The sequence below is a fragment of the Channa argus genome, chromosome 11, assembly GCF_033026475.1.
Source record: "Channa argus isolate prfri chromosome 11, Channa argus male v1.0, whole genome shotgun sequence".
Lineage (NCBI taxonomy): Eukaryota > Metazoa > Chordata > Actinopteri > Anabantiformes > Channidae > Channa > Channa argus.
In genome coordinates, this window is record NC_090207.1 from 15,092,386 (window position 1) to 15,113,343 (window position 20,958).

General features: G+C 38.0%; 1 protein-coding gene across 2 annotated transcripts; it reads left to right on the forward strand.

The window, feature by feature from the left end:
- The first annotated feature begins 517 nt into the window (after positions 1-517).
- On the forward strand, positions 518-20,129 carry lnpep (leucyl/cystinyl aminopeptidase). 2 transcript variants are annotated; one of them, XM_067520482.1, is made up of 22 exons: positions 518-937; positions 2,992-3,086; positions 3,624-3,844; positions 4,123-4,234; positions 4,381-4,635; positions 4,823-5,013; positions 5,241-5,379; positions 6,031-6,165; positions 6,258-6,378; positions 6,552-6,703; positions 6,786-6,899; positions 7,006-7,137; positions 9,738-9,872; positions 11,821-11,981; positions 12,065-12,153; positions 12,466-12,649; positions 12,781-12,937; positions 13,417-13,601; positions 14,428-14,589; positions 15,570-15,710; positions 17,363-17,444; positions 17,580-20,129. In XM_067520482.1, the coding sequence occupies exons 1-22, from the start codon at positions 916-918 to the stop codon at positions 17,709-17,711; spliced, it is 3,117 nt and encodes a 1,038-aa protein (XP_067376583.1). In that variant the 5' UTR covers positions 518-915; the 3' UTR covers positions 17,712-20,129. The 2 variants fall into 2 exon arrangements, with proteins under 2 accessions (XP_067376583.1, XP_067376584.1); XM_067520483.1 differs by having other exon boundaries at positions 519-937; positions 3,642-3,844.
- Positions 20,130-20,958: the final 829 nt, after the last annotated feature.

A 20,958-nucleotide genomic window follows, 5' to 3' on the forward strand; every position in this document is an offset into this window, starting at 1 on the left:
GGTTGGGTCAACTGTAAAATAATAATCATACAAATTAATATTATAACACATTGATATCAAATTTTTAAGACAAATTACTGATTTGGATACATTTTATTTTCCAAAGTAATTGTTTTTGGGTTGCTTAGATTTCAAATAGGCTATTCATTGTTTCACTTGCATCGCTTCATTTACTTGGTTTTCAAGTCAGTCAAGTGTCTGTTAAAAAGTGTGTGTGTGTGTGTGTGTGTGTCTGTGGGTGTGTGAGACAGAGCAGGAGATAGTTTGGTCACGTAACCATTTGCTTGTGGGTTCAGGCTCTGTCTTATTCTTATCGTAAGGAATGTAAATAAGTGGAGGTTTACCATGTAGTAGTAGAGGCTAGCCTCCAAGAAAGGAAGCAATAAAATATCCTGCCATGCTTTGTAAATCAAAATGCGTGTCTACGTTTCTGTCGTTGTTGTGAGCGTGACGGTCTGGCCCTGCCCCCCTGTCCTATCGCCCTATAGGATGTAAGAATTGTAATTTGACGGGAGGTTGTCAACAACTGGGTGGGGGGGAAGGAAAGTGACATTTGGTTGTTTGTTATTTTACCGAGTGTTTTAGAGATTTGTTTCTAAAGTTTTTGTCGTAGGTTTTCATATTCGAAAACGTGCCGAAGCAATATTCTTAAATCACAGTGATGGTGGCGACAAAGTTACTGAAACTAGCTGACGACAGCTAGTAAAACGGATGTCTTTGAGTCAGTTACAATTGTTAGAAGTTGGCTTGTAACAAGCTAGCTATTACGTAGCTAACGTTGGACCGCGAGGACCGGCTACTGTTTGTTGTGAGCCACCGATATCCTGCGGTGGGGCTGTGGTGAGCTATAAAAATATCTCGTCCGTCGAGCTGCTGTAAAACCTATACAAGAGGGGCTGCCTGAAGTATCGTACCATGGATCCATTTGACAGTACAGGTAAGCAAGGAAGATGGTAGGTACACTAACAGCAAGCTAAGAACGTTAGCGTTAGCAGCGGGCAAGCTAATATTTGGAGAGGAACTTAATGGGACAAAAGTTCACTGAGTGTGACATTCACCCGAGGACACATGATGAAAGGGTGGTTTTTCCTTGCAAGGACAATAAAGCCATTTTTGCATTACATTGTATTTCGATTCTTCTTCTTCTTCTTCTTTTTAAAAAGAGTTGAGGGATTCTCAGAAGCTAGCTGACTTAATCGCAGTGCCAGTCTGTTGACATGCAGGGGCATGTCATGTTTTTTAATCTATCTCATATACACAGAACCGATTGGGCCGTTTGTGAATCCCAACGAATATTGGCAATAATCTTTTATTGTATTTGAAAAAGGACAACAACATTTTTTCCCAGCTTAATAAGTTGCTTTGTTTGGTAATTGCTATAGTTTGTCTTGGGGTGGAATGCTGATTAAGTCATATCAGATCATGCCTCTAGCAGCCATCAGCTTTATAAACTCTGCTATCCCAGAACATCCAATGCTTTAGTAAAACAAATGGCCAGTGCACAAAATAAAACACCTGACAGGAAGGCTCAGGCTGAGGATGTTTCATTTTAGGTTTGCTGAAATAGGAGTAGTTTTACTTCCTTTTTTGTATGGTCTCAGCTGTATGCTAGTGATTTTTAGTATAAGACCAAGCTCAGATTTCATAATCACATTTTTGATCAGGAGCAGATGCTTCTTTTAGTTACTTAAATCAGCCAACAGATAACAATGTTGTAGATCAGTATCTACTACTTATAATATAGTTTATATGATGTATGGTATTACAGATACAATGATGATAGGTTGTGAATTTTTAAAGATTTGCATGTACATAATTTTGTTATTGTTGTGTTGTGGTGGATGGTATTGTAGGCACACTTTTCTACAAATGTTTATTGTTATGGCAATAAACTTTCCCAAGACTATTACAGTAGTAGAACAGTCATTAAACTTTGTTGTGCTTTTGTGCAACTTATTTGTACCATATCCTTCTGTGGACATGACACATTACCTACTACTTAGCACCTAGTCTATTAAAAGACATTTACAGCAGATACTGTCATATCAAAAACATTGTACAGAACAGAAAAGAAGTTAAATTCACCCTTATATTTGTGGGCTTTCTATAGTTTGTCATCTTTGTCCTTGTGCGAAAAGTGCATATTCAGTAGGTGTTTATAGTCTCTTCTTGCTTTTCACTCAAATCCATCACTAACTGAGACTGAAGAAACATTGTTTTCAGCCTCTAAAAGCATGACTGGAATTTGAGAGACAAAATTGGAGATGTGCATTGCATAGCGTTTTTCTGCTTTTGTTATTATTTAATTAGCAAGTTGAACATGCCTCTGATTGTTTTGAGACTTACCAGGAGGAGGATCTGGCTGACAGAAAATCATGAGGGGAGAATGTAGTTACTAGCATTAAGCTTTGTCCTACAACAATCATGGGTTTTTAACTCTCATGATTGTCATGATTCTGAACATGCAAGTTTGTAGAAATGCCGACTTTTGTAAAGTTCAGTAGAATGCAACATTGTCAGGTGATGAATATTCACTATTTTGCTTTTTCTTTTCTTTGAAGGAATTTTAACTTACTTGTTGGTACTGCACAAATAAACAGGGTGATTTCTGTTATAAGAGATTTTTTTATATCAGAGCTTTAAAATGGCTGTTTCACTAGCCTGATGAATCTGCTCTATCTAGGTCAAAGAAATGGGAAATACTGCAGGAGGTTTATCAGGAAACTGAAGAAACTCAATGCTTTGTTAAAAGTGGTTTAATGTTGCCTGCATATTTAGTGACAATACCACACTTTTGTGTTTATTGGAGACTTGCTGCCACTACAGTCTGCTCTTTAGGAATCTCTGAGACTCTAAAAGGACAGTACATAAAATTAACTTGCATACTGTGTGTAAGCTTCTGTAATCACTAGATTTCTGCTCTCTGTCCCTCATCTCTGCCAGTTCCCCTTTTAAAAATCTGTGGGGGTTCTCTTTCTTTGTATGTTTCAGAGCAAGCCAACTTGCCAAGGAATATGATTGAGAACAGCTTGTTTGAAGAAGAGCCTGATGTTGTGGATTTGGCCAAAGACTCCACTACATTTCCAGTATGCCCATGTCATTTTTCTGCAACGATTTATAAATGTGTAATAATTTTTATAAAAGCAGCTTTAACAAGTTGAAGAGGCTAAATCTTCAATTAGTTTATACTAAACACTGTCTATCTCTCTCCTGAGAGATGCAATGATACATTTTCCCTTCTGAAACAATTGAAATTTCATCTTAGTTTTACCATGCACCCTTTCTCAGTGTGTCTCCCTGCAATTTAACTTATTCCTCTTCTAAGTTTAGGGGATGTCCCCTTCTGCATTTGTCTTTTCTAGATCTTTATTTCACCATAAACTGCAAGTTTAAATGCAATATTGTAGTGTTTTTCTTTTCATTCTTCTGATTTAACCAGTCATCCGTGGCCTGCTGGTTGTTGACAGATCCTTCTATGTGTTAATTGTTTTTCATAATTACTGTCTCTGCCCTCACTCTCTTCACATGATGTCTCACCCTATGCTAATTAATTTAGCTAGGAAGGCTGTCCAGTTGTTAATATTCACTGAAAGACTGCTTGACTGGATAATATCAGAGTGTAGCTTTCATGCTCTCTCCAGACGTTTCCTGCTCTTGACCCAGATGAGGTGGTGTATGAGCCTCGTACCTCACGGCTGCTTGTGCGAGGCCTGGGAGAGAATGACATGGATGAGGATGAGGAGGACTGTGAGTCTTCCGCTCGTCTGCTGGGCATGACCTTTATGAACCGTAGCTCTGCTCACAGATCCAGCTCTTCCCCTTACACTAGACAAGCGCTACCCAGGTAATGCACTAAAAAAGTCATAAGTGCGGTGTAATATGTTGATATAAAACAATCTTCCAGACTTTATTGTAACTGTCCAGCTGCTTTAGTTACGTTTTTGAAATCTCCAATTGAAAGTCTTGTTGGAAACCTTGTTTACAGTTACACTTTAAAAACATTTGTCCATTTTTGTCCAGTAAGTTGAGCAACAGAGTATTATATTTAAATTCCCCTTTTATCCTTTATGAAAAAAGTAATTAAGTTCAAAATTAACATTGGAAAACCCTTCCTATTTCCAGGTCATGCTCACGACCCTCAGTCCGGACAATGGTTGTATGTGTGTTGTTCCTTGTGATTGTAGCCTCTTTGACCATGGTACTCTACTTCTTACCTGGATGCACTTTTACCAAAGTAAGAAACACATATAGTTTTTTTACCACGTGTATATAACAAACCATAACTTCCAACACATTGTACGAGTATCTCTGACAGAATCTTTTACTTTTTATTTTTGGTCATAACCAATTTCATGGCCCCAACTCTCTATCTTTCTGCAGGCAGGTTGTCATAAGCCAAACACGACTCCATTAGAGACAATTTACCCTGTGTCCTCGAATGGTCAACTGTTTCCATGGGCGCAGTTCAGACTGCCTCGCAGCATACATCCTCTGAGTTATGACATCACCCTGAACCCTGACCTTGACAGCATGACCTTTACTGGCTGCACTGTTATCAACATGTTTGTGCTTCACAACACCAAGCTCGTTGTCCTTCACAGTGCTAATCTTAGCATTACCAAAGCAACCTTCAAGGTGGGACTGGAAGGAAATTGTGTAGTTTATAATGACAAAGTATAGATGATATTGATATTATGTTATGAGCAAAGTCTGCCTTACGAGTTATATACTGAGATTTAATTTTTACTTCAAAATATAATGGATTCAAACTTTCCTTTTTGTTATCTGTGTTTTACCTTATAAATTACTTTCTCTCCTCCAGCTGGATAATGGGGAGGCCAGTGATGTGACTGTCCTGGAGTACAAACCCAGAGACCAGATAGCTGTTAAGTTTTCTGAGGAGCTGAAAGAAGGCCAGCACTGTGTTTTGACCCTGAATTACTCTGCAAACCTCTCACACACCTATGGCGGTTTCTATAACAGCTCATACTTTGATGAAGGTGGAAACAAGAGGTACACTTGACAGATTGGCTTGCTGTACATAATTCACTACAGCTGAATCGTGTGCTGCAAAGTAAGATCTATATATAAAGCCTGTATAGAGGTGATCATGATCATTAGTTGAACTCATCACCAGACAAAGAAAACTGAAATCAAAGGTTATTCTTAATTAATGTACAGTTGTGTTTATCCAATTTACTATTTCAGCATGATCCCTTTCATCTTCCTGTTATCCCCAGGGTCCTAGCTGCAACTCAGTTTGAGCCACTTTCTGCTAGAATGGCCTTCCCTTGCTTTGATGAGCCAGCTTTTAAAGCATCTTTTCTGATTAAAATCAGCAGAAAACTAAACTACATGACTCTTTCCAACATGCCTAAGGTACTGTAACATTAGGATGAGATCTATTTCTATTCACAATATGGAACTAACTTTTAAAAAATCATATTTCATATGCCAACTGCTGTCGTCAATGTGTTTTTATCCAGTTTTACCATTTTATATTGAATTACATGTATTTCGAAAATAAAACCCCTTGAAGCCACAAGTTAAACAGTTGAATATTTCTAAACTTATCAAGGATAATTCTTAAGCAAGACACCAGCTCAGTTACTCAGTACTATGCAACCATCAGTGAGTATTTATTGTCTTATTATAACTTATCCAGTAACAACTAGCATATAAAATATGAAACAGATTTTAATATCAATACATCCACTAGCAAAGTAACATTTATATGACTGAGAAACTTTCTTGATCTCCTCAATGGACACAGCTTAGTCCTCTTCTCTCCAAATCACTCTCTTGATTATGTCACTTCTTTTTCCGAGGAATTTGTGAATCTTACCTGTTCTCACTGTGACTAAATTATTAGTATGAACCCAGTTAAGCCAACAAATTTTGTATTGGTACTGTATTTATTTGCAGTGCTGTTTTGCACAGGTCTCTGACAACATGCCAAATGTGTTTTAGTCTGCTGTGTACTACCAACAATAGCTGATAGTCATTTTGTCCCTGCGCTCTTTGTTTCAGGCTAAGTCTACTCCACTTGCTGATGGCCTTATTCTGGATGAGTTTGAAAAAACAAGTGTTAACATGAGCACCTACCTGGTGGCCTTCGTTGTTGCTGACTTCACTAATATAAACAAAACAGTCTCAAATACTTTGGTAGGTTTGAGATATGTTTTTGGCATTTAGTATTCGCTAAGGTGGTATTGTTGCAGATTAACTTTCTGGTTGATGAATATGGTTGGTTTTAGGTGTCTGTTTACTCCGTGCCAGAGAAGAAGGAGCACACTTACTATGCTCTGGACACTGCCTCCAGACTGCTTCAGTTCTACAATGACTTTTTTGAAACTGACTACCCTCTAAAAAAACTTGGTAAGTACACCCCCCAACACATAAGCACACAAATGCTTGCATAATTCATACCGCGTCTAAATGTATTCCCCTCAAATTGTTCTTTGTTCTCCCCCGTTTACAAACCTTGATATGCTTAATATAAAACAAATAAAGGTGTTTTGTATTAATATACTCCTTTTTACTGTTGATAGATTTGGTAGCCATCCCAGACTTTCTGGCAGGAGCCATGGAGAACTGGGGACTCATCACTTTCCGAGAGACCAGTCTACTGGTGAACAAACAGTCCTCTCCTCTGGAAAAACAAGTAGTTGCCTCTGTCATAGCACATGAGCTCGCTCATCAGGTAGATGTATTTGCCTTTGTGTTAGTGATTAAAACCCTGAATATCATCCAGGTTCTGATTTATCTATGATGTTATGATGCAGTGGTTTGGAAACCTGGTAACTATGAGCTGGTGGAGTGACCTATGGCTTAATGAAGGCTTTGCAACTTACATGGAGCACATGTCACTGCAGACGATCTTTCCTGAGCTGGATACTGTGAGTTCACATATGTGACTCATTAATTAATTCTAATATATGCTGAAGTACATAAAGTTGTATGCCTCGGCATGAGCCTTTACAGCAAATGTGTGCTTGTTTGCAGAGTAATTCATTCCTGGCACGGCGATTCAGGGCACTGGACAAAGATGCACTAAACTCCTCCCATGCTGTGTCAACGGAGGTTAATACAAAGGAACAGGTGGAAGAGATGTTTGACTCTGTCTCCTATGAAAAGGTACAGTTTCTTAAAGGGCTGGATATTACAAATAAATAGTACGGAACTTTTTTATTTTTGGTAAATACATTTTGATTTAGTTAAGCATTATTAAGCTTGTTCTTATATGTGGATTTAATACACCCATCAGTGCATAGTGACAGTGCTGTGCAAAAGTAAATGAAAATGATAAATGGTTATCTGTTTAGAATTGTTTAGAAATAAATATCTGAGAAGTGTGGCATGCATTTGTATTCAGCCCCCCTTCGTCAATACTTTGTAGAACCACTCTACCAGCTTTTCACATCTAGAGAGGGAAAGTTGCCCATTCTTCTTCACAAAATAGCTCAAGCTCAGTCAGATTAAATGAAGAGCATCTGTGAAAAGAAATTTTCAAGTCTTGCCACAGATTCTCAATTAGATTTAGGTCTGGACTTTGACTGGATCATTCTAACACATGAATATGCTTTGATCTAAACCATTGCAGCTCTGGCTGTGTGTTTATGGTCGTTGTCCTGCTGGAAGTTGAACCTCTCTCTTAGTCTCAAGTCTTTTGCAGATCCTAACAGGTTTTCTTCTAACATTGCCCTGTAAATGGCTCCATCCATCTTATCATCAACTCTGAACGGCTTCTATGTCCCTGCTGAAGAAAAGCATCCTCTCAACATGATGCTGCCACCACAATGTTTCAGGGTGGGGATGGTTTGTTCAGGTGCTGATGTGCAGTGTTAGGTTTCTGCCACACATAGCATTTTGCATTTAGGCCAAAAAGTTCCATTTTGGTGTCATCTTACCAGAGCACCTTCTTCCACATGTTTGCTGTGTGGGGACTTCTTATGGCTTTCTTTCAACAATGGCTTTCTTCTTGCCACTCTTCCATAAAGGCAAGATTTGTGGAGTGCATGACTAAAAGTTGTCCTGTGGACAGAATTTCCCACCTGAGCTGTGGATCTCTGCAGCTCCTCCAGAGTTACCATGGGCTTCTTAGCTGCTTCTCTAATTAATGCTCCCCTTGCCCGGCCTGTCAGTTTAGGTGGACGGCCAAGTCTTGGTAGGTTTATACTTGTGCCACACTCTTTTGATTTTCAGATGAAAGATTGTATAGCACTCCATGATCTGTTCAAAGCTTAGGATATTTTTTTTAGAACCTAATCTTTCTCCCCAACTTTATCCCTGACCTGTCTGGTATGTTCCTTGGATTTCATGATTTGTTCACTAATGTTTTCTAACAAACCTCTGAGGGCTTCACAGAACAGCTGTATTTTACAGAGATTAAATTACACACAGCTGGACTTTAGTTTAATAATTAGTTGACTTCTGAAGACAATTGGTTCAACTGGATTTTAGTTAGTTGTATCAGAGTAAAGGGGGTTAATACAAATGCACACCACACTTTTCAGATATTTATTTGTAAAAATTTTTGAAAATTATTCTCTTTTCACTTCAAAACTTTGTATGACTTTGTCTTTGTGTTGTATACCACATAAAATCCCAATAAAATACATTTATGTTTGTAGTTGTAACATATCAAAATATGGAAAATTTCAAGGGTTATGAATACTTTTGCAAGGCACTGTACATACTGTGGTGTATGTACAACTCTCGATCTAATTTATGATTTACTCACATCAGATAAATAGCAATATTGCATTAAGTGCTTCTCAGAATCTAGGAATTTATTTTTTTGTCATCATGTAAGCAACACTGTTGCTTTTTAAATTTGTGTATAGTTCACATAACAGAATAAACTAATTTCCTAGTTGAAAACCTGTGGAACAAGGATTTGCTTACTTTAGCAAATAGAAATGACTAAAACATTATATTACTATTTTTTTGGGCCTACATGTGCCCAACAGTTGAGCAAAAATAATGTAAATATGTATTTAAATAAATGCTTTCCAAGCATGGACTGTCAGCAGCAGGTGCTTAAACTAACTACAGCATATCTACTTTAATGATAACTTTGAGGGCAGACAAGGCAGAAAATCTGCTTACTTAGCATAATTTATCTGCAGTGTTTGGGTTGATGAGACATCACTCTGATGTCTGCAGACAGCTGTTAGCTAGTTAGCTAGCGTTAGCTACCCACCAATAAATAATTAATTAATCCACACACTTGATTTCTATAGCTTTAACTCTCATAGTCAAGATAATCTCTCTTCAACAACAAACCTGGAGCTCAGGACAGTGTACAGAGTCTGGCAGATGTGTCCTCTAGATTCACTGTTGACTGACCTGAATCACAACAGGGTTCACATAAACAACAATTTACAGTATGTCACGGTTGTGACTCAAGACAGCTAATATTGACCAGGTAACATTTTTTTCAAAGTAGAAATATTACAAACTATGCAGACTTAACTGAATTGCATACGACAAGTAACAAGTATATACTAACAATATTCAGATGTGACATGTTTAATGTTAATGAGAACAGGTGTAGCAAAGATTGATTTCTGGATTTATATGAATCAATATTTGTTTGTTTACAAAAAAATAAATATGTGTAGCGTTTATTAAATAACTGAAATCCATGGGAGAAATTTCTATACTGGACCTGGCTCACAGGTACAATCTGTCTTTGGGTCTGATCTCAGATGATGTGTGTTTCTGACTTTCAGGGTGCCTCCATTCTACTGATGCTAAATGCTTCACTGCCAGGGAAGCAGCAGTTCAGGAAGGGTATCATTCAATATCTAAAACAATTCTCTGGTTCAAACACAGACACTGATGACCTCTGGAACAGCCTTACACAGGTGTGTGAATGCTTTTAACGTTTTTTGCTATATTTATTTATAACCCCTATTCCACAAAAGTTGGGAAGATGTGTAAAACGTAAAAAAACAATGCAATGATTTGCAAATCTCATCAACCCATATTTTATTCACAATAGAGCATAAATCAGATGCTGAAACTGAGAACTTTGAACATTTCATTCAACATTAGCTTATTTTAAATTTTAACTGCAGCAGCGCATCTCAAAAAAATCAGAAGAGGGCGATGTTTACCATTGTGTAGCACCTTCTCTTCTTTTAACAACTTCTTTAAACATCTGGGAAGTGAAAAGACCAGTGGCTGGAGTTTTAGGAGAGAAATGTCCCATTCTTGTCTGATGCAGGATTCTAATTGCTCAACAATCCTGGGCCTTTATTGCTGGAGTTTTCATTTTATGATGCACCAAGTGTTTTCTCTTGGTCTGGACTGTTCTCCTGTTAAGCTATGCTGGTTTGGTGGATGCAGCATGTGGTTTAGCATTGTCTCAGCATAATATGCAAGGCCTTCCCTGAAAGAGACGTTGTCTAGATGGGAGCATATGTTTCTCTAAAACCTCTATGTAACTTTCAGCATTGATGGTGCCTTTCCAAATGTGTAAGCTGCATACGCCATAGGGACTAATGCACCCCCATACCATCAGAGATGCAGGCTTTTAAACTGTCTGCTGATAACATGCTGGATGGTCCCTCTTCTCTTTAGTCCAAAGAACACTGCTTCCATGGTTTCCAAAAAGAATTTTCAATTTTGATTCATCTGACCACAATGGAACCACAAGGGGACACAAGCCACAGAATCGTTTTCTATTTTGCCTCAGACCATTTTAAATGAGGTTTGGCCCAGAGAACAGGGCGGCGTTTTTGGATCGCATTCGCATATTGCTTCTTGTTTGAATGATACAGCTTTAACTTACATTTGCAGATTGCACAGCAAACTGTGTTCACAGTCAGTGATTTCTGGAAGTCTTTAATGCAATTCCGCCTGAGGGCTCAAAGATCACATGCATCCAGTTTTGAACTTGAGCCCTTGTGCGCAGAGTTTCCTCCTGATTCTCTGAATCTTTTGATGATATTATATACTTTAGATGGTGGGATCTTCAAAGGAATGTTGAGCAGCTAGAATCCTGCATCTGACAAGAATGGGAAAACATTCCTGTCCTAAAACTCAGGAAACTGGTCTCCTCACTTCCCAGACATTTATAAATAGTTGTTAAAAGAAGAGGGGATGCTACACAATGGTAAACATCGCCCTCTTCCGACTCTTTTGAGATGTGTTGCTGCCATAAAAATTTTAAATGAGCTAAAATGAGCTAATACATGAAATATTTAAAGTTCTCAGTTTCTACATCTGATTTGTTGTTTATGCTCTATTGTGAATAAAATATGGGTTGATGAGATTTGCAGATCATTGCATTCTGTTTTTATTTATGTTTTACACAGATTCCCAACTTTTTTGGAATTGGGGTTGTATGTTATTGGACTCAACAGTAGTTTTTATCTCTGGGTACTTTAACCCTCTCAGCAGTGTGTCATCATGAAACTGCTGACAGCTGCATCTGGTTAATTGTGTTATTATTACAGAAAAATAAATTAGGAGCTACATTATCAGCATAAAAAGGCAGTGATATGGGAGACTTGTAATAATTATTGAAATATATTATAGTATTGATAATTTATTAATGATGTACTTATCCCCCTTTAAGGGAAGTCTAAGCAAAGGAAAAATTAGTTACAGACAGTAAATTGTATAATTGTCAAGAGAGCGTGTACCCCGTGCCCTCAGTTTAATGGCAGTCTGCTTAGGTTTATACATCATCTGAACATTTGCCACAATACTTCCAGTTCTAAAAATCGGTTAGTATTGTAACATTAGCCTAACAACAAAATTGGGAATTTTGTGGACATCAGCAGTTAGGTCTTTTCTTGTCCTTAGGTTGAGGTCTCAACGCAGCACCAGAATTTGTCAGAGATGATGAGCTCATGGACATCACAAAAAGGCTTTCCATTGGTCACTATAAGTCGCAAAGGAGATCAGGTGACTCTCACACAGGAGCCTTTCCTTCTAACATCTGACAATGCTGCACATACATCCAGGTGGGTTACATTGCCACACAAATACACACAGAAAGATTTTCTAATTGCACCACAACCCAAACTCTGATGTTCTCTCTTTTTAGCTTGTGGAGTATTCCAGTGACATATGTAAACAACAGCTGTAGTTTGTCCCCTGAGTGTAGACAGATGTTCACTCTGAAGACCAAGTCAGGTAAAACACAAAATATTAACATTTAACATAAACACATTCTAATCATAAGGTGTAGCTTAGACAAACAGCAACCCGGTGTACTTGCTATGTCAGGAGGCATTAAGAGCTAGTAATGAGTTATGATCACTTGTATTTTTAAAATGCATACATGAAATGCAGTAGAATAGACATTGTCCATTACAGCTGAATTTGTTGCAAAATGAAAAACACAGCAGAAAGGCAATCTGTTTAGACACACCTTAAATCTCATTAATGTGCAAAATGGTAAATGTGTGTGTGTGTGTGTGTGTGTTTTTGTCCACGTGTGTTCAGCCACCTTTAAACTTCCACAAAGTGTAAAGTGGCTGAAGTTGAACTACAGAAACACAGGCTTTTACATCATCCACTACGCAGATGAGGGCTGGTCTGCTCTTATAGAGGCTTTGTCTAACAATGTCCGTGTTCTCACACATGAGGACCGTGCCTCTCTCATACACAACATGTTTGCTCTCTCCAGGTATAAAACATTTTTTTCAATGCATTCAGTTATAAAATAAATGATGAGATGATGAAATATATTTTCTAATTCCTGTACTCCATTTTCCTTTTCTGACTGCCATCTCCTTTACTGTCTGGTGTTGTCAACAGATTGGGACGTGTATCCTTTCGTCAGGTCCTCAACCTGTTAAACTACATGTCTAATGAAACTGAGACTGCTCCCGTGACTGAGGCATTGTTACAGCTCAAATGTATCCTCAGGCTGCTTGATAAAAGACAGGAGCAGAATCTTGTGGCTCGTATGAGGGTACTGTGCATATGAATACACTCTCATGTAAACTTAAGAAGTATCCATCAAATCTATTCATATTATATTATAATTTACTATCAAATCTTTAACATTTTTTAGATTTGATAGAATGCTCTGGAAGTGTTATAGATGTCATACAAAAAGTATAATGTTGAAATTTGCCAATGTGGTTTAAAAGGTAAGTTATCAGAAGTTTTAAAAGTTACAAAAAACGTTGAGAAGCGTATACTAAACCATCATAATATCATGTCTTAATTAAAAAAATGTAAATCTCTTAAATTTAAAAAATACCAAACATAACATTTAAAGAACGAGCTAATATTTTCCAGGTAAATCTGGTCTTACTTATGCAATTTTTCTAAATATTGGATGCAACATCTTACATGTGAAAAATTGTTGTCAGTCAATTTGTAAGATTGTCATTGTTCTTGTTAATACTATAACTAATAGTAGTGTTTCTTTCTTAAATCTAACAGGATTATATTCTAGATCAATTTGGTTCTTTGATGGAAAAACAAACATGGGAAGAGGAGGCAAGTTTGTCTAAACAGGAGTTGCGCTCAACTCTGCTGAAGATGGCATGTGATCTGAATCATAACAGCAGCATTCAGAAAGCCAGAGCTATGTTCAAACAGTATGTTGACTCCAATGGGACCTTTCGGTACGTAAAGCACCCAAGAAACATGCTTTATGCTAATCTTCATCAGGGTCAGATTGGATCAAACGTCTTTTTAGCAATCGAAAGAATCTTTTGCAGGGCTGGAGAGAGGTACAACTTGCGGGGGGTTGAGAGGGGTTGAACATGTGTTTAGCTTTTGTTGTGCACAAAGTAGGGTGAAAAAAAGAAATCTTAAATTTGTTTCTAAGCACATGAACTCAAGAGAAAACATGAACAACCCAAATTTCATCGCCTTGCTGTAATGCTATGCATGTGACAATATATTTTTTTCACTCTTGAAATACAATACATTTATTAAGGTAATAACAAGTAGCTACAAACAAATGTTCAAAATAAATATAGAAAAACATCACTAAGATGAAGGGTGTTAAGTGTCCTGATCATTACATCCCTATAACTCAACCCTCTATCTCCTCTTTTATCCAAAAGCCTATTCAGGCCAGGTGAGAAACAAAAGCCTACCCTAAAGAATATAACTGGCTGACCTAGCCCACTTTCCCTCAGGCTGAAGAAGCCACCTGGATGAGTAGGGAAACATATCCTGCCAAGAAAAAATCGTGTAGACATGACTCAGTCTCCAGATCCAAACCTGGATGACTGAGAACCTTCATCAAAAAAAAGCAGTTCTTTTGATGCATATTTTTAAAAATTGTAAAGAATAACACTTGCAGGGAACACTCCACGGGTGACCTGTACTCTGTAATTCCCTAAAATGCAACAGCGCAGCAGCACACCGTACACAGTACTATCACTTTAAAAAGTGTTTTATATGTTTGTGTATTTATTCATTCTCTTTGTATTTCTGTAGGATACCAGGTGATCTGCAGCAAGTTGTATTCACTGTAGCTGCTCAGTCAGATACAGATTGGTCGACTCTGCACGACAAATATGCACTTGCCACTTATGATGCTGAGAAGCGAAAAATGCTACAGGGCCTAGCTTCATCTCAGAATGTACAATATTTAGTATGGTAAGTGTTTGCTTAAGCAGTAACATCTTTTCTTCATCAGTGATGAACAGTTTTGAATTTGAATGTATTTCAATGCCATTTCACATGCTGCGCCAATAACTCCTACAGTACTTACTATACAGTTTGCTCTGGTTCTTACTATTGAAGAAACAGTTAAAAGTTTCACGGTAAACCATGGAAACATTAACAGTGGTTAGTATTGCCAGTTAAAAAATTTAATTGTTGTAACTGCGGTTGATTACTGTGCTGAAGAAAAAAAAACTCCCTCTCTTAAAGCTTACCACTGCTATCCAGTGTCAAGTTAGGATGAAGTGTCTTATAGACTCCTGCTAAATATAATGTCAGATGCTTAGGTGTATGTGCTGGCTGCAAACTGATGCTGGTACTGTACCTACTCTTGTATGGACTCACACTCCTTTAACAGTTCCCATACACATTGAGCTGTGGGATTACAGAATTGATGCATTTAAATATTTAGGGAGGATAATAATGCATCTTTAATTTCTGCTTCATACAGGCTTTGTGTGTGTGTATGTCCGCGCGTGTGTGTGAGAGAGGGAGCGAGAGAGAGAGAAAGAGTTTGTATATCAGTATTTCTTAAACCTTCTGTGCGTATTTTATCAACACCGTGATAATATTGATAACCATGATAATTTGATCTTTACCTATAATAAACAGTTGAAGCATATGTGCAGTGCAGTCCACATAGCTTTTTTCTCATTGAGTAAGTCATACCATGGCTCTTAAAATGAAATAGTTAAGCATATTCTACAACAGAAATGTGCAGATCACACCTTCCTTCTGCACTATTAGAACAGATACTCAACTGGACAATACAAAAATCACATTTTTAGTGGTCGTTGGTGAACAAACTATTTTGTGGAATCACTGTTTCTATAAAAATCCTGAAACTTTCTTCTCAATTTTTGTCTTGAAATTACTTGCTACATATTTATTTCTTTATTTATTACTTTGTCTAGGGTTTTAAATGCAGCTCTGAAGGGAGATATCATCCCAACACAAGAGTTGCCGTTGGTCATTAAGACTGCGTGCAATAGCTTTGCTGGCTCCTTGTTTGCCTGGGATTTTATACAGCAGAACTGGGAACGCCTCATAGAGAAGTAAGTGGCCCTTGTCAACTTCATACTAAGTACTGTATTCATACCCCTTAAAATTATATATATTGTGATGTTATTTATTTTATTGGGATTTTATGTGAAAGACCAACACAAAGTGGCACATAATTTTGAAGTGGAACGAAAATAATAAATTGTTTTTAAAATTGTTTACAAATAAATATGTGAAAAGTGAGTCTTGCATTTGTATTCAGGCCCCCTGTGTCAAGACTTTGTAAAACCACCTTTTGCTGCACTTACAGCTGCAAGTCTTTTGCAGTATGTCTCTACCAGCTTTTCACATCTAGAGAGGGAACGTTTTTCCCATTCTTCTTCGCAAAATAGCTGAAGCTCAGTCAGATTAAATGAAGAGCATCTGTGAAAAGAAATTTTCAAGTCTTGCCACAGATTCTCAATTAGATTTAGGTCTGGACTTTGACTGGATCATTCTAACACATGAATATGCTTTGATCTAAACCATTGCAGCTCTGGCTGTGTGTTTATGGTCGTTGTCCTGCTGGAAGGTGAACCTCTCCCAGTCTCAAGTCTTTTGCAGATCCTAACGGGTTTTCTTCTAACATTGCCCTGTAATTGGCTCCATCCATTTTCCCATCAGCTCTGACCGGCTTCTCTGTCCCTGCTGAAGAAAAGCATCCCCTCAACATGATGCTGCCACCACAATGTTTCAGGGTGGGGATGGTGTGTTCAGGTGCTGATGTGCAGTGTTAGGTTTCTGCCACACATAGCATTTTGCATTTAGGCCAAAAAGTTCCATTTTGGTGTCATCTTACCAGAGCACCTTCTTCCACATGTTTGCTATGTGGGGACTTCTTATGGCTTTCTTTCAACAATAGCTTTCTTCTTGCCACTCTTCCATAAAGGCCAGATTTGTGGAGTGCATGACTAAAAGTTGTCCTGTGGACAGAATTTCCCACCTGAGCTGTGGATCTCTGCAGCTCCTCCAGAGTTACCATGGGCCTCTTAGCTGCTTCTCTAATTAATGTTCCCCTTGCCCGGCCTGTCAGCTTAGGTGGACGGCCAAGTCTTGGTAGGTTTGCAGTTGTGCCACTCTCTTTCCATTTTCAGATGGTGGATTGAACAGTGCTCCATGAGATGTTCAAAGCTTAGGATATTTGTTTATAATCTAATCCTGCTTTAAACTTCTCCCCAACTTTATCCCTGACCAGTCTGGTGTGTTCCTTGGAATTAATGATGCTGTTTATTCACTAATGTTCTCTAACAAACCTCTGAGGGCTTCACAGAGCAGCTGTATTTATACTGAAATTAAATTACACACAGGTGGACTCTGAAGACAATTGGTTCCACTTAATTTTATTTAGGGGTATCAGAGTAAAGGGGACTGAATACAAATGCACACCACACTTTTCAGATATTTATTAGTAAAAAACTTGTAAAAAACATTTAATATATTTTATTTTATTTTATATTTTCCTTTCACCTTACAATTATGTATGACTTTGTGTTGGTCGACCACATAAAATCCCAATAAAATACATTTATGTTTGTGGTTGTAACGCGATAAAACGTGGAAAAGGACAACGTATCAATACTTTTGCAAGGCACTGCACAGGTTATCACTGAGTGATCACTGGTTAAAAGATAAAACAGCATTAGTGCTTTTGTGTTCTATAAACCAGGTTCCCTGTGGGCTCCTTTTCCATCCAGACAATCATCAAATCTGCCACCTCTCAGTTCTCCACACAGACACACCTCAATCAAGTATGTTTGTAATATATTATTTTTGCAATTTTACTGCATTGTAACTCAGTGTTTCTGCACAATAGTTTCTGAAGGCTTTTAGTGTTACATATATTCTGTTATGTCTAATCTCAGTGTGTTTTATGTGTTGTGCAGGTGCAGAGTTTTTTCTCCAGCCTGAAGGAGCATGGCTCTCAGATGAGGAGTGTGCAGGAAGCTTTGGAAACCATAAGGCTGAACCAGCGTTGGATGGACAAGAACCTGCCTACACTGCAAAAATGGCTCTAATACAGGTGCTCTATCCAGTCTCCGCCCTGCTAACAGCAACTGGGGTTTGTTGTCAAGACAGCAGCAATGTTTGCACTATAGTAGGAATGTGTCTCGACTCCTGTTACCCAGGCCAGAGTGCTAATCAAAGACAGAGGCTATGCTCTGCCTGTGTGTAAAACTCAAGGTGTTTGTTTGTAAAAAGTGTTTGATTTTTTGAGATTTCGTCCTCTCAGTTGTTTTGTTAGCTCAGGGTCGCTCTGATTGTGTGTCTGACAGGGAGTTGTCAGATGCAAACACGCACTCCTCACACACTATGCTGTCGACCAAACCTCTCTGTAGCTTTCATATAGTGCTCATGCCTGAGCAGACAATCATGCTTCACCCACTCTCTTTTTGCTGAGCCTGCTCTCAAGCACTTCACTGTATGAGCTGTATAGCGGCCACAAGTCTATGTACTGTATGCAGTGTCATTCAGTGCTGCACTCACTGTCAACTATTGAACATATATGTAGATGCAGCTGTCAGGGATTCCTCAACATTGAGTCAAAATCCCCGTTACTTTAGACATACAGAAATTAGAAATACATTTACCTTTTATTGATGTATTACAGTATGGAAATCTGTGTAGAAATAGAAGCTGCCTATGAAACTGTATTATCATTATTCACACAACCTGAAGCATTTACTATTTAGGCATGGTTTGTCTTCAAGATTGTGTCATTGATAATTAAAAATACCAAACTTGTGTTAGCATTAACTGAATGTACTGAAAAACCTTTTCGCTGTGTGGAGTAACACAGCAGTGCGCATAAGTTAACCAAAATGTGTCTTATGAGAGCAGGCAGTGCACACTGGAGCCGAATAATTATTTTTCTTCCATTCTTCTGTCATAAGCTAGGTTTAGCTCAGTCAAATAAGTTTTAGTTTAATTGTGTTTTTTTGTCTGCAGTGCAGTCACTGTACAGGCTACACGGGCTTGTAAACTTGTAATTATAATGTAAATACTCTAAACCCTTTATCCATCTGTTCTCGCTGTGATTTTGGTTTTACACTTTGAACATCTTGTCTTTTATTATTTTAAGAATAGCTTTTTGTTGTGTGTGAGTTTGTGTGTATATAATGTAAAGAGGAAATGTGTACATAAACATGTATACATACAGTTGATCAAGAGACTTGGTCAGATACTTTTTACTGTATTTCCTTAATTAAGATTACTGCAAGGAGGTCCTTTGCTCATGAATGTTAGTGTTTTAAGGGCTAATGTGCATATTGAAGATACAGAATATTTAGAAGGTCTACTTTGGGCATGACTTATCTGTCCAGTAAGCTGTTCATCAGCCAAATTGAAGTTACAGAAGGTTTAAAGTTACTTCCATTATAGCTAGCTGTGTTGCTCCTGAAAATGAATAGAAGCTTAGCTATTTATTGAGTGTTTTTATATGTCTCTGCAGCTTCAAGATGTTTTCCAAGCACAGTTGTACACTCATCCTGAGCTTTATTTAAAAAGATACGTATTCACTCCATCATGATGTTTAGAATAACTGATCTTTAATAGATAGGGTGATCTTTCTTTGGAGATTCCTATTACATATTGTTTTTTTCGCTATTATATTTTTATTTTACATAAAGCTTTATTTGCTCATTTATGTAAAACATTGTCTGTCAGAAATGTATTCAAAAATATAAGTGACATTCAGGTTCTGTCACAAGTAGTTCTGCCTCAGGCTTGGTCGTGTACATGTGTCTGCACTTGGCACTACTACTGGTTAGTTGTTTTGGCTGCATGGGATGAGGACTACTGAGAGAACCGTAACCCATTATATTTTGGTTAAGCTGAAAAAGAAAGGACACCATCATCACACGCACCCGACTCCTTCTTGACCTGACACCTTCTCCACATTGGCAGTGCATGGTCACAATACAGAAAAATGGTCCTTCTGAAGTTGCTAGGATAGAAAAAAAGAGACACCAGTTTTATAAGCATATTGCAGATTTACAGATTGCCAAGAGTATTGCTATTGCTGTGTTCAATGCAGTCTAATATATTTTCACAGAGTGTGTGATAATGTACTTAACAAGCATTTAAACATGGCCTTTGAATACAAATAAGTGTGGCTCGTTGTCTTTTTGTGGTAGAGTATTCTGTATTCCAGGCAGCCAGAGATAAGTTCAACTAATCAGTTTTATTACACAATAGCACACCACCATATTTTGATTAGAAAAGAACAGGCCATGTGGAGTCAGTTGTGATAAGTTTTTCACTCTTACTGATCAGGTACAGTTTTAGTCAAAGTTGTTGAATCAGTGGTGAGGGGATTGTTGCCACTTGTGGTAAACCTAATCAGATTGTCCTGCACTGGGATGAATTGCTGCAAAACTTTTGAAACTGTGTTGCTAATCATGTTAACAAAATATAAATAAAAGTTGTTTTGTGAATATGGTGGGTTGTTCTTTATGGATGTAAACACGTAATTATACTAATATTGTTTGTTAAAATACAACTTCTTAAACAGTGACAGTTCAAATCATGTTAAGCTGTATCCAAATTCTATTAAGTGACATTATGATTTTTCAAAGGCTTATATGTGTGTACACCTGGGGGCAGCAGTGGCTCAGTTGGCCGCCTACTGACCATATGATCGAAGGTTTGCGCCTGTGCCCTGCTCTTCCTGAACACATGTCGAAGTGTCCCTGGGCAAGGCCGTGAACCCCCAACAGCCTGTCCCCATCTTCAGCTGCACAGGGCCGGTCCCAAGCCTGAATCCCAGTAGAAATTGGGGAGGGTTGTGTCAGGAAGGGCATTCGGCATGAAAACTGTGCCAAACCAACGGGTGGACAAATGATCTGCTGTGGCGACTCTAAACTCACAGGATAAGCAGATAGAAAAAATAAATAAATAAAAATATGTGTGTACACCTGTGTGCATTTAATTTGTTTCAAGTGATTTTATTAAATGGACCTGAATCTGGAAGGTCCATTTACTGAATGAAAATCCTGGTCAATGACTACACCATAATAGGAACAGAACCAGAGCCCACAAGAGAATTAATGTCTGCATTACCACCATGTGAAATCCAAGTAGCACAAAAAACAAAATCAAAGGCCTATTCATTTTCTAAACTTGAAGATTTTTAAGAATGACTGATCTCATCATCCATCACCTGAGAGCATGAAATGTATGTGAAATATCTACATTGCTACCAAAGATCATAGCACCAAGAGGATGCTGTCTAGAGACAGACAACTGCAAGTTTTGTGCATTTTA

Excerpts from the sequence above, each read along its gene's own strand:
- lnpep (XM_067520482.1), top strand. The coding sequence starts at position 916 with ATGGATCCATTTGACAGTACAG. Across the intron at positions 12,650-12,780 it reads AACATGTTTGCTCTCTCCAG|ATTGGGACGTGTATCCTTTC; the intron begins GTATAAAACATT and ends TGTTGTCAACAG. Across the intron at positions 12,938-13,416 it reads ATCTTGTGGCTCGTATGAGG|GATTATATTCTAGATCAATT; the intron begins GTACTGTGCATA and ends TAAATCTAACAG.